We start from the raw sequence: 11,072 nt of genomic DNA, 5'->3' as shown, positions 1-11,072 counted from the left end.
AAAGAATAGTCAGGAGGACAGCCTCGGGAAGAGCGAGCAAGGACTAATTGAAGGAATAAGGGTTCCAAGGAGCAGAGAAGCCCCATGAACTCAGGGCTCAGCCATAGAAACAGAAGGGGCAAGCAGGTGCCCACCTAGAGACCGTCAAGCCCTGCCAAGGACAGAGGCAGGCAAGGGTGAAGGGCAAATGAAGGAACACTTCATGTCACAAACGCTTGTGTCCCGCGTTTAAGATCCTGCTCATAGAGGTACAGAAGGGGTGAGTCATCAGAAGTTAGGACCCAGGTTGGGGAAGCGGGGGTAGAGGGAAGGGCAGAAGTGCCAGCAGCAGGCCTGGGAGCCTGAAACACCAAAGCTGTGTGAGAAGGGAGCGCAGCAGAGGGATTTCAGAAACAAGGAGGGGACATTCAGTCCACATCCACGGCAGCCTCAGTGCTCCCAGGTGGAGAATTGATGCCTACTACATCTGCACCTTGCAGGTGTTCCTGACAACACAGCCCACTTGCCGGGAACTCAGAGCAACGTGGCCACATCCACCCTGGTCCCGTCATCCCCACGTGACCCTCCCTGCGCGTTTACACAGACTCAGATCTGTGGCTGCAGAGGGAGTCCTTCTCCAGCGTCCTGTGAAGTCACTTGGAAAAAAAAGCAGCTGCTACACGTTTCAGGTCTGCATTTTCCAGGCTTTATTTCTCCCTGCTCGTTAGAACCCGAGGCAGGGAGCTTTAAGGAGCTACAAATCAATATTTACACCCAGTGCAACGTGACAAGTTTCATGATTTACAAAGTAACACAGCACAGGGACTGTGTCGAGAAAATACATGTACAGTGAATAAATAAACTACAGATATATGTGTCCACCAGTATGTGGCGTATAAAAGTGGTTCCCACACATATACATATATATATAGATAGATAAGTGTGAATGATTTCTAGACTATAAATATGCTATGTACTTAAATATTTCCTGTGAAGGGACAGATGACAGGGCACATGCTCTCAGCTGTGCATTGCAAAATATTGATTGCAGTTGGGGTCGCCTCTGACCTCCACGGACCCCGGGATCCTCTCCCCGCTCCAGGGGTAGACACACCAGCAGACCCCTCGCTGGCCGTCCGTGGCCGTCCGACACTGCAGAGGCAAGACAGACAGAGCGCAAGGTCAGGAGCAGCCCAGGCAAAGCTGGGAGGAGGCGGAGCTCTGAGCCACCAGTGACCTTGGCCGAGGAGGGCACGCCCGACACCCCCGCCCACAGTTCTCCCTGTAAAATAGAGGCTAAGGCAGAGTGTCCAGTTGATGAGGACAATGTGCATGTCTTCAATGGCCACGTGTATGCACAGCTGTCTGGCTTGTGGACCCAACAGCAGGCTGCTGAGCCCAGAGGGAGCACGTCCCATGTGTGGCAGCCATCACCTTGGACCCCCAGGGCAGACGCCTCATCAGGAAACCATGGCCTCATCCTATTTCTCCTGCTTATACCCCCCAGACCCCGTGCTTCACTGAGTTCTAAGGAGCTCCTCGAAATTGAGCGTTGGTTTGGTTCTGATCTCATTTGTAAGGTGGTTGTTTCCCTTTGCAGGGAGGAGAGCAGTGAGAGAGGTCCGAGGAGACACCCGCTTTCCTAAGAAGAGCGATCCCCTTCCTCTGGTGGGACAGACGGGGAACAGATCTGGAGCACGAGGGACCCATCGCCCACCAGCTCAGGCTTGCCAAGCGGCAGGGTCGCGCTTGAGCCAGAGCCCCTGGCCAGCCGTGATCACCGAGCTGGTCTTCAGTCTCCCAGGGGCTACCTGCCCCTAGTCCCAGAGGGGTGCCTCTTACTTAATATGGTCAGCTGGGGGCTTTACAGTGCATATTTGGGACCCGACGCCCTGTTTGAGGAAAGGGTGGCTTTGCAGGGATGACACAGCAGGGGTTGTCCCTGCGAGGATGCCCCTGGGCAAGGTGCACACCTGTCTGCTGTGATAGAATCCATTCTTGTTGCAGTTGGGCAGGTAGAAATTGTTAAGATGCCTAGGCGACTGATGTTCCTCCGCCAGTTGTGCCAGTATCCTGTGGAGCTCTCGCCGGCAAGGCTCCTAGAAGAGCATTTGGGCATTGTGATCAACAACAAGGAAAAGGGAATTGTCCACCTAAACAGGACTGGCGGGAGAGGCTCTGTGGGGCTCTGGGGGTGGGTCAGACCTGCCCTGGGGGTGAGGAGGGTGTGAGTGTCTATGGGAGTTGAGATGAATGGCGGGTACACCCACCCTCCCTGAACGTTGGCTTAACTCCTACAGGGAGACCAGAGCTCCCCATCCCCCTGGGTACTCCCCTCCACCTCTGCCATGTGGGGACTTCGCCCTGGCCATCTGTCAGGAAGGAGCACCAGCCCTTCCAGCAGCTGAGACTTCGAGATTGTGAACCCCCTTTCCTTTATGCCATCATTTCATAGAAGCCAGATCAAGCGAGATTAAGTCATCCATCCAGCTACTAGGAGATAAGAATGAGCTTTTCTCCATTGGTCACCATGAGCAGACAAAATCCTGAAGTGTCCAGGAAATGGGTCAGACCCCCACTTTTCTGGGGGCTCACGCTTGTGGGGACCATTTTCTCTCTTTTTCCTCACAAACCCGCCCACCTCTCCAACTTTGATTCTCGGTCGCCCTCAAGTGGTAGGATTAAAAAAGCCATCAAATTGGACAGGACAGAGGAATTAGCATTTAGTGGGGGACAGAGTTTCAGGGTGGGACGATAAAATAGTTCTCGAGATGGATGGCGACGATGATTGCAGAATTAATGCCACAGAACTATGCTGTAAAATTGTTAAAATCGTAAATGTCATGTGATGCATATCTGATCACAGTTTTTAGCAAGGGGGGGAGCAGGGGTCCTGGGGGAGCACTGTAAAGTCGGGGGCTGAGCTGTAGGGCGGGGTGACAGACACACATCTGAAGCTACACAGCAGAGGACCTGGCTTTCCACCCAGCAGGGTCCCCTCCTCAAAGTCCCTGCGGGAAAAGCTGGACAAAGCTGGGGTGGAAAACGTCTGTCTAGGAGGCCTTGGGCAGGAAAGCATTCGTTCCCAGGCCTTTGGGCCCCGGGGAAGCCCACCAGCTCTGCTTGGCACCTGCCCCAGGGCCTCACCTTCAACTTGTCGGAGTCTGTGTCCGAGGCATACCCAGCTCTCATGATCCTGTAACTACTGACTGCATTCCAGGGGACGGGCATGTCCTCCTCAGATGGGGCCATCAGATGGAAATTCTCCAGGAGCTGCTCCTGGGTGATCTCCGAGCTCTCCGAGGACTCCTTGGCATCTGAAAAAGGCAGCGCCGCAGACCCATGAGCCCTCCCCAAGCTTCTGCACCTGCCCCCTGGGAGTGGCCCGAGAATCCAGGCTGGAGCAGAAGGGTGGTCAGGTTGACCCTGAGTTTTGCCCACTTGCTCTTTAACAGAGTCTCTGACAGTGTCAGGAAAGTCAGATGACCCAAGAGCAATTTCGTAAGCTGGGGGTCTTGCAAGGATTCCCTGTGTTTTTGCTTCTAAAGTAGCAGGAGAGTGAAGCCGTGTGTACGTTTGGATTCGGTGCGTGGACAGAGTCACAGAGAGCTGGCTTTACTGAGGGGGCCCTGGATCCAACTCCTTTGAGGACCATTGAGATGACCCCATTTTACTGACTCTGAAGGCAGAGAACCAGCCAGAACACTGTGTCCCTCCTTGCAAGGGTCACGCGCTCTGGCAGATTCCCTACCAGGCCATGGAACCACGGGATTCCTCCAAGAATGACACAGGACAAGGCAGCCACCCGCCGGATGGGGAGGTAGGGAGTGGGGGTAGAGGGAGAGGTATTTCCTCTGCTTCCCATCACAAATAAAGCCCTGTGAATTTCAGCAAAGATCTGACTGTCCTTAGGGGTGACACACACATCAAATACTGTTTTTCTATTGCGATGAATGCAAGTGAAGTTTACAGCCTCTGCTCACACGCCATCCCAGGTGTTCCGAGAGGCTCTGGCCCCGGGGGGGGGGGGGCTGCCTACTTAGCAGCAGAAAGGAGGGCCGGGGTCCCACTGACAGCTGCACTGCCAGGGCGCCCCCATGGCCTCCCTCCTTTCTCATGGGTCCAGGTTGCCACAGGTCAGTGAGCTGCGGTCCAGGTCTGGGCCCTCTCCCCAGCTCTCCCACCAAGTTGTGTGAGCCCTCCCGCCTCTTCTCCCCTCTCATGGACACCTGTCGCAGGACCATGAAATGATGGGGCTCATCTAAGTGACCAAAGATCCTTTCCCCTCCAAGCGCTGGACTTGGGTGAGTTTGCTCCACACTGGCCATTCCCGACAACCTCCGCCCCCGCCCCCCCCCGAATCTGTCTTGGCGGGAGGGCACCCCGTGGGGGGTAGGGTCCTACCTGCAGCGGGATCACTGGGCCCGCAGACGCCTTGGCCGCGGATGAGGGCGTGCAGCGGCCGGGGCTCCTCTGGCAGCGCTCGGCAGCTGAGCCCGGTGGCGCAGCGTGCAGTGGCCACTCCACAGGCGGAGCCCTCTGGCAGGGCGCACATCGGGCAGCAGCCGCAGCTGGCGGGCGGGGCGGGCTCAGCGCAGGAGTCGGGCACCGGGGGGCAGAGAGCAAGCTTCTCGGGGGAGCAGGGCGCGCAGTGCCATGGCTGGGGGGCGCCAGCGGCCGCGCCCAGCTGCAGGGCCAGCAGGAGCAGAAGCGGCCAGGCGCAGGCAGCGGGGACCTCAGGCATCGTTTGAGCAGGTGCGGCGGACGGACGCTGGTGCGCTTGAGAGCGGTGGCTACGGAGCCGGTGCTTGCGAGGTAGCCGATGCTCTCCGGGAGCCGCGCGCGCCTTATAAAGGGTGCGGACCGCCCTCCCCGCCCCCTTGAACGGGCGGTTAATGATTGCCAGCGCTCCGTGCTTTGTGGCTGGTGTTCAAAATAAGTTTGAAAAAAAAGTTTGTTTTGCTCCTGCGTCCAAGGGCCTGCGCAAATGGTGGGTGGAGGGAGGGATACTGGTCCTCATTTCCAACTGTTTGTCCTGTTACGCCTCTCACCTGAAGCCAAAGTGCAATTCGAACCAGGAGCGCACAGCCAGGTCTCGCTTGTTTTGTTCGAGGGGTATCCCCCTGCCCAGCGGGCAGCGGGCTCCTCCTCCGCAGACCCAGGGAGAGCTGGAGAGATCGGGGGTCAAGGCCAACTGCCCCCACTCCCCGGGGGAGTTTTCGAAAGGGGAAACCAAGGCCCAGGGAGAGGAAAGGAGGGACCCCTGGCCAGTTTTCAGTGGCAAAGCCCTGAACTGCTTCTCCCTCTGCAGGCAGAAGGCCTCCAGACCTGCACACATCCAGCCTTTCCCAGGAGGAAGGATGGAAGGAAAGGGGCAGCTCCCCCCAGGGCTGGTGCCAAGCTCCCCATTGTCACCACAGCCTCCGAAGACTGACCTTGTTCCCTGGCTTCCAGAGAAGAGCAGGTCTCGGAGTCCATGAAGAGACAGGTCCAAGACCCCTGCAGAATGGAGCCCAGACCCCAGGCTTCTTCCTCTGACTTTCTGGCTCAGACCAAAACAATTTTTTTAAAGATTGATTTATTTATTTTAGCGAGAGGGAGAACTGGGGGGAGGGTCAGAGAAAGAGAATCTCAAGCAGACTCCCCGCTGAGTGCAGAGCTTGCCCTGAGGCTCGACCTCACAACCCTGAGATCAGACCTGAGCCAAAACCAAGAGTCAGAAGCTCAACTGAATGAGCCCCCTAGGCACCCCATCGGGACCAAATTTTAATCAGGAGTCTTTTCCCTTCGTGAAAATTCCTATGTCTTGGATATTCGCTGGGGTTGCAAGAAAAATGTCATTGTACCTTTAAAGGCAGTGGGAAATGGGCCCCCTGGTCCCTGGGACGCTGGTGCTCTCCTGGACAGGGTCCCTAAAGGAGGCAGCTCTGCACTTACTGATAGAGAAAATCTCCAAGATTTAGTGAAGCTTTGCAAGTTTAATATAAATTCCAAGTGAAGTAAAATGAGGAAGTACAGGGGCGCCTGGGGGGCTCAGTTGGTTAAGCAACTGCCCTCAGCTCAGGTCATGATCCTGGGGTCCTGGGATCGAGTCCTGCGTCGGGCTTCCTGCTCAGTGGGGAGTCTGCTTCTCCTTCTGCCCTCTGCCCTCCCCTGCTTGCGCTCTCTCTTTCTCTCTCTCTCCCTCAAATAAATAAATAAAATCTTTTTTTAAAAAATGAGGCGGTACAGGGCGCCTGGGTGGCTCAGTTGTTAACCGTCTGCCTTCGGCTCAGGGTGTGATCCCAGTGTTCTGGGATCGAGCCCCACATCAGGCTCCTCCGCAGGGAGCCTGCTTCTTCCTCTCCCGCTCCCCTGCCTGTGTTCCTTCTCTCACTGGCTGTCTCTGTCAAATAAATAAATAAAATCAAAAAAAAAAAAAAAGGAGGTACAGAATATGCAGTTTGTGTACAGAAAGTTACTATGAATATACATGTCAGCATGATTCTAAATTTGTAGACGATCTTGGGAGGGATACATAAGATGCTGATGTCACTGCCTCCTTGGTGGGAAGGGACGTGAAATCAGGGACTGAGGGAGGGACTGGTTTGCCCTGCTCACACCTCCATCTTTCTGGGTTTACATTATCTGGTAAATACTACATTATTTCATGTAATCGTACTTGTATTATCCTGTCTATTATCCATCTCAAGAGTAACCACATTACAATGAACTTACGGCTCCATTTGTAGCCACCTCACCGGGCCTGGGGCTTGGGTGAGCACCTCGGCTTCTGCTCTGCTCCATCCCTGACCACAGCTCCAGCTACGACCAAAACAAGTTCAGCAGAAATCATTGCAGTTGGAAGTTCAAGATCATGTTTGTCATTATTTTTACAGAGTAAAGTTCAGTGTCTGCTGAAGGGACTGGCTGAGCATTATTTTTGGTGTAGGTTCCTAAACGATTTCATTTCCAAAAGGAGAATCTGTGCTCTGAATTTCCTCTGACTTCCTCCATTTAGGATCTGTGCGTCCACCCAAGATGGTCCCTTAATGACGCACATGCAAGAGGGCATCATTGGGTAAACACTTGGGGCCTGCCCACTGTGTGCCGGTCAGTGACAGCCCTGGACAGTTCACCCTGTCGTGCGCTTGCCCAGTGAGGCCCCCACCCCCACCCCAGGTCTCGCTCGTTCAGCACGTAGTGGAAGTTTCTCTCCATGTAGATCGATTTCCCAAATGTTTCCACTGCTTGCCTCACATTAGCCACAAACAAAACCCCGGAGAGAGAGCTCTCCCCTTCTCTGGCCACAACAATACAAATGGGGCAGTTCCTCCTGGAGGCCTCTGTGGGCCGTGCCTTTCTGTCTGTCCTGGGGGTGGCTGCTCCTGAGGGCGTCCATGAGTCCTGGGTCCTGCTGCCCCTGGTGCCCGGCCTTCCGTGCCCCCAAATCCGTGCCTCGACTTCCATGACCCCCAGTCAGAGGCCCGCTTGGCCCAGTCACCCCTCCTAGGTGCGTGGCGGGTGCTACAGGGAGCCCCTCCTCACTTGCACATTGTGCCCTCAGAGCTGTACCTGCCTCCCCAATCCTGTGGACTCCTGCTCAGTGTCCAGCCCTCGCGTCCCCACCCCACACCAGAGAAAGTCATGCCAGGTCTCCTGACGCCCTCCTTACTGTGCTACCTGCCGGGATTTCCATCCCCCTCCCCTGCCCACTCCCCCCGTGCCACCCTCCTGCCATGCACCCTGTAACGCGTTATTCCAGGGCTCTCCCTGACTCCCCCCAGCAGCCACCCCTCGGAACAAGGGCCCTTCCTCCCAGCCCCTCGCAGGGCACGTTCTCGAGCTTCCGTCTCGCACCCGGTCCTTCCCCCCCGCAGAGGACATGCAGAGGGTGGGGGCCATCCTTGCAGCCTTTGGCCAGTGCGGGCCGGGTGAGGGGGACGGGCTAACCCATGGCACCCGGCAGAAGGTACGCCCCGTCCGGGGTGATTATAAGCTGGTCCCGGAGATAAGCGCTTTCCTGGAGAGCCCAGAGTGTGGTAGCAAACAGCAGGACAGAGGGCATGGAGCCATGCATGGGCGCTTCCCACAGAAGCTGCCAGCCAAGGCAGGTGTCAGAGGGGAAGCAGGCCCTCCCAAACAGCAGAGGATGGGCTCGCAGTGCAGGCAAGTGGGTAAGGCACGGAACCAGGAAGGGGGCGGTGTGTTCGGGGAAGGACCCAGAGTTCTCCGGCCCGGACGCTGGAGTGACAGCAGGGGGAAACAGGAGCGGAAGGCCGTAGATACTGTGCCTCGGGCTCGGGCCAGCACGGGAGGATTTAGGCAGGGCCAGGGGTGCAGGGGTCAGAAGGAGCTCAGGAACGATCCAGGGGGGCAGGCCTGCAGACCAGAGACCAGCGCTGAGCCCATCCTGCTGATGTCCCTTCAGGCTGTGCACCGGCCGCCCGCCAGACCCCGGGGCAGAGCGCGGACCAACCACACGGGCACCGCAGCCCCGCCCTCAGAGATCTGAACGGAGAACAGTCCACAGGCATGCTTGCAAACGTCTCCAGGAAGGAAAGGGCAGCTGGCTCCAGGATGGGGAGGGGTGCTGCCGGAGGGAGGGTCCCGCGGGGTCAGAGCCCAGCAGGCACAGCTGGAGGGGAGACAGCCAAGGCCGGGCGCCCCGTCCCTCGTCCCTCGGGAAGCAGTACACGGTTTCACCTCCATCTCCACGGGCCCTTTCCCCGGCTCGGCTCAGCTACATCTTCTCAGTGTGGATCGGGACTCCCAGAACTCCCTGCTGCCCCTTCACCATCCCTTGGGACACACCTGAATGTCCTCTTCTCTGAGGAGCCTTGCTGGTGGCTCCTCTGTGTCCCCGAAGCGTGTGACTTGATGGACTGGCTGTGCTAATGAGCCGTGTAAACCTTCGCTTGCCTGTGTGTCTCCCGCCAGGCTGGGAGGGTAGCGCGGGGCTCAAGGAGCCCCCCTGCCCCCGCCCCCTGAGCAGGATACCGAGGGGCACCCCTCCCCATCTGACCAGTGATGGGGAGCCACAGGACAGGGAGAGCAGTGGTGGGGGGCTGGGGAGCCAGGGTTTCACACACCTGCCTTATGCACCTGGCGTCTGCCGTGCTCACCAGCATTGCCAGAGGACCCTCCCAGGATCTTACAGGGTAAGGCCTCACACGGCCATCTGGGGAGAAGCCCACTTGGCCCAAATCAAAGCCTGCAGGCATCTGATGTCAGGGAGGGCCGCAAACTGTGAGTTTAGGGGGGCACTCGGGGGTGTATTTGGGGGGCAGCATGGAAAGGTAGTTTGGGGGCACATAGGGGAAGTTTTCTGTGCCGAGTATAGAATGTGTGTTATATCTACTAGGCAAGAAAGAGCATCATCCTTGTGGAGCCCCAGCCACAGAGAGACGCCCACCCACCTGCCGGGTACACACCCCACCTGCAGAGGAGAGCAAACCACTGCTCCTGGCTCAGAAAGTCCCTCAGGGGTGGGCGTGACTATGCCCGGTGTCTCTGCAGTCCCTTCCTGACACCACACGCACATCGGCCCCTGGCTGCAGGAATTGCAGAGACAGGTGTCACCTGCTGTGTCTTGGACTTGGGGGGGGGGAACAGGGGCGTGTCAGGGAGGCGCGGTTCCTGGCCGGGTAGACCGCCTGTGTTGGCACCTTGCATTTCCATGTCCTGGTCCATCGTACTACCTCCCCGGGCCTCAATTTCCTGGCCTGTGAGAGGGCATTGGGAGCCCTGAACAAAAGGGCCATCGCCTCCACCGTCCTGAGCAGCAGCGCATGTCCCCACACCTGCTACGGGCAGAGGCGGGGGCGTCTCCAGATGATGAAACCGCACAGGCCATCCCGTCACCCGGTGGGTCCGCTTACTCACCAGCAGTGGGGAAATTGGGCAATTGGAGCTCTAAAAAACAATGCAAGGGTCAAGGGCAAAGTCAAACCTTCAAAGGTTTGTAATCCAGAGGCCCCTCCAAGGGGAGCTGTTTTTAACCTGGGGAAAAAAAAACAAAAAAAAAAGTTGTGTCGTGTTCCTTGATCGACATCGGGGATGATGTAAATCCGTGCAAGCGCCTGGCCGCTGCCCTGTCCCCCCAAGTGACAAAGGGCTCCGTCCCCACACTAAAGGCACACCCCCTGCCCCACTAATCCGAGCAGGGAAATAACCTCGCTCCTGTCCCAACCACACAGCCCAGATCCTAGACGCGGGAGCTCAGGGGGGTGCCCAGGGCCGGTGTCCGAGGGGCCCTGGGAAAGGACAGGGCTTCCCTCCGCGAGGGAGGGCACCCAACCACATGCGCACCCCAGGGTGCTGTTGGGGTCGGGGCACCAAGTGCCAGACACATGGGGGTGTCCGAATGTGTTCATTCCCTTGACCTTCGCCTGAAACTAAGGCCCAACTGTCATGGGTTAGACCAGCCTCACGTCACCTGGGGCCTGGGTAGAGAGGCACATTCCCGGCCCCACCTGGACCCTGACTGGCAAGCTCTGAATCAGGTGCCCATCCCTCCTGGGGGACCCTGAGGCTTGCTCCAGCTTGAGCCTCGGGCTCAGCAAACCCCCCTCCACTCTTGCTGAAGGCCAGCCTGCAAGAACCAGAGTGGAGAGCTGCGGGGGGAGCGATGGTCAGGAGAGTCACGGCAGCAGGTGGGTGATGGACAGAACTCTGCAGGAGCTGACAGACAGCCGCCTTGGTCCCCATGCTCCCCAGATGGAGTCCCACGAGCCATTTCTACTCTTCATGGCCCTGCGTAGAAAGGAAAGGTGCGACCAGAAGAGCCTTCCCGGGTCCCTGCTTGGCTCTCAGGCAGGATTGGTTTGGTTGAACGTTGATGACCATCTCCTGGAGATGAGGTCTGTGGTCTCGTTAGACGGACAGAAGTGTCCATGACTCTGATGAGGAGAACATGCTACACCAGGTTGGCCCCGGGAACTCCTGGGCAGGGTTGTGGCGGGGGGGGTCCCTGCTCTGATGTCTGACCTGGGGCCACCTTCTGCACCCACTCACTAATGTGTCTACAGCCCCATTAGTCAATCTCCATGGCCAGGATCCCCTCCTCAAACCAATCAACCACCCATGGGTCAGTGGGACATCCCCCACCCCCA

General features: G+C 57.6%; 1 protein-coding gene and 1 long non-coding RNA gene across 2 annotated transcripts; one reads left to right on the top strand and one right to left on the bottom strand.

Moving 5' to 3' along the window:
- Window positions 1-669: 669 nt before the first annotated feature.
- On the bottom strand, window positions 670-6,780 carry IGFBP1 (insulin like growth factor binding protein 1). Its single transcript, XM_002923196.4, has 6 exons — window positions 6,697-6,780; window positions 5,415-5,478; window positions 4,384-4,902; window positions 3,127-3,296; window positions 1,953-2,078; window positions 670-1,131 (listed from the first exon to the last, which is right to left on the bottom strand). The coding sequence occupies exons 1-6, from the start codon at window positions 6,763-6,765 to the stop codon at window positions 1,000-1,002; spliced, it is 1,080 nt and encodes a 359-aa protein (XP_002923242.2). The 5' UTR covers window positions 6,766-6,780; the 3' UTR covers window positions 670-999.
- Window positions 6,781-6,914: 134 nt separating this feature from the next.
- LOC109490229 lies at window positions 6,915-10,869 on the top strand. Its single transcript, XR_002143513.2, has 2 exons — window positions 6,915-8,135; window positions 8,390-10,869. It is a non-coding gene; the product is annotated as an uncharacterized LOC109490229 (long non-coding RNA).
- Window positions 10,870-11,072: the final 203 nt, after the last annotated feature.

The sequence above is a fragment of the Ailuropoda melanoleuca genome, chromosome 1 (assembly GCF_002007445.2).
Source record: "Ailuropoda melanoleuca isolate Jingjing chromosome 1, ASM200744v2, whole genome shotgun sequence".
NCBI classification, from domain to species: Eukaryota; Metazoa; Chordata; class Mammalia; order Carnivora; family Ursidae; genus Ailuropoda; species Ailuropoda melanoleuca.
This window is presented reverse-complemented; position numbering and strand designations above follow the sequence as displayed.